General features: G+C 33.2%; 1 protein-coding gene across 1 annotated transcript; it reads left to right on the top strand.

The window, feature by feature from the left end:
- The first annotated feature begins 453 nt into the window (after positions 1-453).
- Positions 454-1,064, top strand: LOC105125237 (uncharacterized). Its single transcript, XM_011025601.1, has one exon. It carries the CDS (start codon positions 595-597, stop codon positions 1,009-1,011), a length of 417 nt encoding a protein of 138 aa, XP_011023903.1. The 5' UTR covers positions 454-594; the 3' UTR covers positions 1,012-1,064.
- The last annotated feature ends 3,232 nt before the right edge of the window (positions 1,065-4,296 follow it).

Here is a 4,296-nt window from a genome sequence, read left to right as displayed (position 1 = left end):
TTGGTTACCTAATTAGTGAGACCACGTGCATTCCCTTGCTTTGCTTTTACCAAATGATTGGCTTTGATTTTGTATCCTAACAAGTAACATGGGTGGGGCATCCATCATTGCACATGCATGGCCAATTCCAATATTCCTTTCCTCAGCTCTCTTCAACCACTTATTACTAATCACACAAATTTGCGGTGTGTGTGTGTGTGTGCGCGTTTCTAACAATCACCCAATTATACTAGTTTATGTCCTTTATGTTCGTCCATTTGTTTAAAAGCTTCGTTTCTCCAGCTCAGCCGCAGCATATCGGGTTAAAAATATGATACTAGCCATGTGTTTTAAGAATCAAAATGCAGGTCTTCATCACCTTAATAATGCTATGCATTGCAAACTTTGTCCTTATTGTCATTAAGTAACCAGATTCTGCATGTACCCAATTACTCTTTTAGATACATCCAATATTTCCTGCTTCCAATTCACTCTCTAAATGCTCTGCCTCCTTCATATATATCATTATACAGGCATACAAGTATTTGATACTTCATCAAGACATCCAGTTCCTGTTCGTATAGTTTATTTAGCCCTAGATTGCATTCCTGATTAATGCTACAGATGGGTTTCGAAGCTGTTGCTGGAATGCACTCGAGGTTCCGCTACGAGAAGCTCAGCAATGACGAGGAGCAATATCATGAAAAGCTAATAGCAAGGCCAAGGAGAAGGCATTGTTGGGTGAAGAAAATGAATGGAAGAGTAAAGGGTCTACGCTTATCCCGCTCCAGGAAACTTACTTTCAAGGCATTGCCTGTGATCCTAATGCCAAGCCCAAGCAGCAGGATTGCCAAAGTGTATGCTCATATTATTGATAGAATCAAGATTATGGATGATCTGAATCTGTATCCGAATATTATCCTTTCCACTCGTTGGGGTCTTCCAGGTTTATCTCATCCCCATCCCTCTGTTAAAACTGCTGGAAGGCCGCTTCATACCATTGCGCCCCCCATGCCTCTTCATAAAATTTAACCTGTATTTTGTAGCATCTTTGTGTTTCAGTAAAAAAATGTTTGACCTAGCAATTGATAATCTTGCTTTATATGCACTCTCTCTTATATTATCATTAATTTTAGTTGAGAATAATATATCATAACTTAAGTTGTATCTTAGCCAATCTTTCCTATATATATATATATATATATATATGGCAAAATACAGGAGTAATTATAGGGATTACAATATTAAAATAATCCTACATTAATTTTCTCTTCAGTGATATATATGTTATATAATCTATAATATGCCCTTTCAAGCTAAATGTGAAGTATCAATCCAAAACTTGAACATGAAAGTAGTAAAGGATGTAGTGGAAAGTGGTTTGGTGAAGACAATGACAAGTTGATCTTGAGAGGGTATAAAATGAATCTGAATTTTTTTCTTCGCAACTCGCTCGCGGACAAAGTAATAATCGACTTTAACATACTTAATACAAGCATAGAAAATAGAATTTATTGAGAGATAGGTGGCACCAAGATTATCACACTAAATAATAGGAGCAGAGATGGAGAGAACTGTAGATTTGTTAACAAATATTGAAGCCATATGACCTCAACAGTACCATCTGCTAAGACTTTATACTCAACCTCAGTGGAGTAGCTAGCAAATGTGCGTTGCTTGTCAAATTTCCATGAAAATGGTCTTTAACCAAAGAAAACAAGGTAACCACCCGTAGATTTGTGATCATCAATACTACCAACCCAATCTGCATCTGTAAAACCATGTAGAGTAAAAAAAAAATGTCGAGTGATATGAAAATCATAGAATGTCGTACCTTTAAGGCAGCGTAAAATGCGTTTAATGGTAGCCCAATGGAAATCTATAGGAGCATGTATAAACTAACAGACTTGGTTAATAGCAAAGCAAATATCTAAGAGGGTGAAGGTAAGGTACTAAAGAGCACCCACGATTTGATGAAATCATGTAGGATTAGAGAATGGATGATTTGACAGTATAATAATGTTTGAAGGAGAGACTAGAGTATCAACGGGTTTACAAGAAGTCATACCAGCTCGAGTGAAGATGTCAAGAATATATTTGTATTGGCGCAACATTAGACCCATACCCTTAGACTGAACTTCAATACCCAAAAAGTAGCGAACTTTATTAGGTGATGAAGCATGGTAGAGTTGCTACCTGACAGCAGAATATCATCAACATACACCAGGTGATGAAAAATATTAGAACCATTAGATAAGATAAACAGGGAAGTGTTAACCTTAGAGGTAAGAAAACAAATGAAGAGAAAAAAATCACTCAGATGAATATACCATGCCTTTAATGCCTATTTTAAACTATACAGTGACTTGTGTAATTTGCACAAATGAGATGGAAGAGTAGGGTTAATAAAACCTTGAGATTGCTTCATATAAACCTCTTTAGTAAGAACACCATTGAGAAATGTATTATGAATATCGGGCTGATGAATATTTCAATTATGTGAAATCGCAATGGAGAAGACTAATCTGACAGTGACCTACTTAATAATAGGTCTGAAAGTTTCAAAATAATCAATGCTTTCTTGCCAGGTAAAACCTCTAGCAACTAAACGGGCTTTATAATGTTCAATAATGCCATCAACACAATGTTTGATTCAATACACCCATCAGCTACCAACAACATTCATTAAAGGATGAAATGGTACTGGAGACCACGTATGATTGGAACGCAATACCTTAATCTCATCATATATAACATCATGCTAAATAACATATTTATCTGCATCAGAGAAGGCAAGAGGATAGAGAAAGGAGAGAGCAATACCCAGGTGGAAGTGACATGACTAAAAAATTGATATCTTCTCCCAAGTGTAGGAGTGTCGAAGTAATAAATAACCCGACAAGACCGGGATCGAACCACAGGGAGGTTAATTGTAGAAATTAAAAACAATAATTGTAAATAACAATCACAACAACATCAATAGTAGTAGTAGTAGTAGTAGTAGTAGTAATACTAATACTAATACTAATACTAATACTAATACTAATACTAATACTAATACTAATACTAATACTAATACTAATACTAATACTAATACTAATACTAATACTAATACTAATACTAATACTAATACTAATACTAATACTAATACTAATTAATAGTAATAGTAATAATAATAATAATAATAATAATAATAATAATAATAAAGAAGTTGATGAGAACTTTGAGATGGAAGATCAATATAAGGATTAGACAATAATAACAACAAATGTTAAGGTTAGAGGATTCATTAATGATATATCAAACAAGTATAGTATAAACTCTTATTATTCAATTAAAAACCACATACAAAGGAGGTTCCAATCAGATTATAAATTGTTAACATGATTACATTAGTTATCTTATTTAATTAATGTTAATACTTGTAAATGTATTTGGGTTGAACAGTGTAGGCCCATGTCTTACCTTTCCATCCATATAAAGTAGACCTAAGTCCGAGATCTACAGCTCCAAATATGACCCAATTACCGAACAGTGTTCCGGTTTGGACTGTACCAGCATCTTTGTTCTAAGTTTAGCCATCTTTTTGTCCTTTCAATTTCAGTTCCTAAACTTATCAATCAATCCTTTTATTTATGTGATAGCCCTGCATTTAAAATGAACATTTACCATAAATTAAAGGTATCTTATATTATTAGATATGTTATTATAAAATATGCTTTAGTTAAGAAATTGTTGATACTTCAAGTGCAAAATGATGATACAAAACCTTGATAAAAATACACTTTTAAGTACTAATCACATTCCTGATAATGAGGTAAGTAGTTGACACGACTAAAAGATTGATGTCTTCTCCCAAGTGCAGGAGTGTCGAAGTAATAAATAACCCGACAAGACCGGGGTCGAACCACAGGGAAGTTAATTGTACAAATTATAAACGACAATAGTACAACAACAATAATAATAGTAATAACAATAATAACAACAATGACAATAACAATAATAATAATAATAATAATAATAATAATAATAATAATAATAATAATAATAATAAAGAAAAAGAAGAAGAAGAAGATGATGAGAACTTGGAGATGGAAAATTAATGTAAGGATTAAACAATAATAATAACAAATGTCAAGGTTAGAGGTTCCACTAATGGTATGTCAAACAAGTATAGTATAAACACTTATTATTCAATTGGAAACCACACACAAAGGAGGTTCCAATCAGATTATAGATTGTTAACATGATTACATTAGTCATCTTATTCGTTAATGCTAGTACTTGTAAATCTCGTCAAGCATTCATGATTATAAC

This window comes from Populus euphratica, unplaced genomic scaffold (assembly GCF_000495115.2).
Source record: "Populus euphratica unplaced genomic scaffold, PopEup_1.0 scaffold28.1, whole genome shotgun sequence".
Taxonomy (NCBI): domain Eukaryota; kingdom Viridiplantae; phylum Streptophyta; class Magnoliopsida; order Malpighiales; family Salicaceae; genus Populus; species Populus euphratica.
Note: the sequence above shows the minus strand (reverse complement) of the source record. Positions and strands in the feature narration are given on the sequence as shown.

Bases quoted from the DNA above. Each gene is read 5' to 3' on its own strand.
- LOC105125237 (XM_011025601.1), top strand. From the start codon at position 595: ATGCTACAGATGGGTTTCGAAGCTGTTGCTGGAATGCACTCGAGGTTC.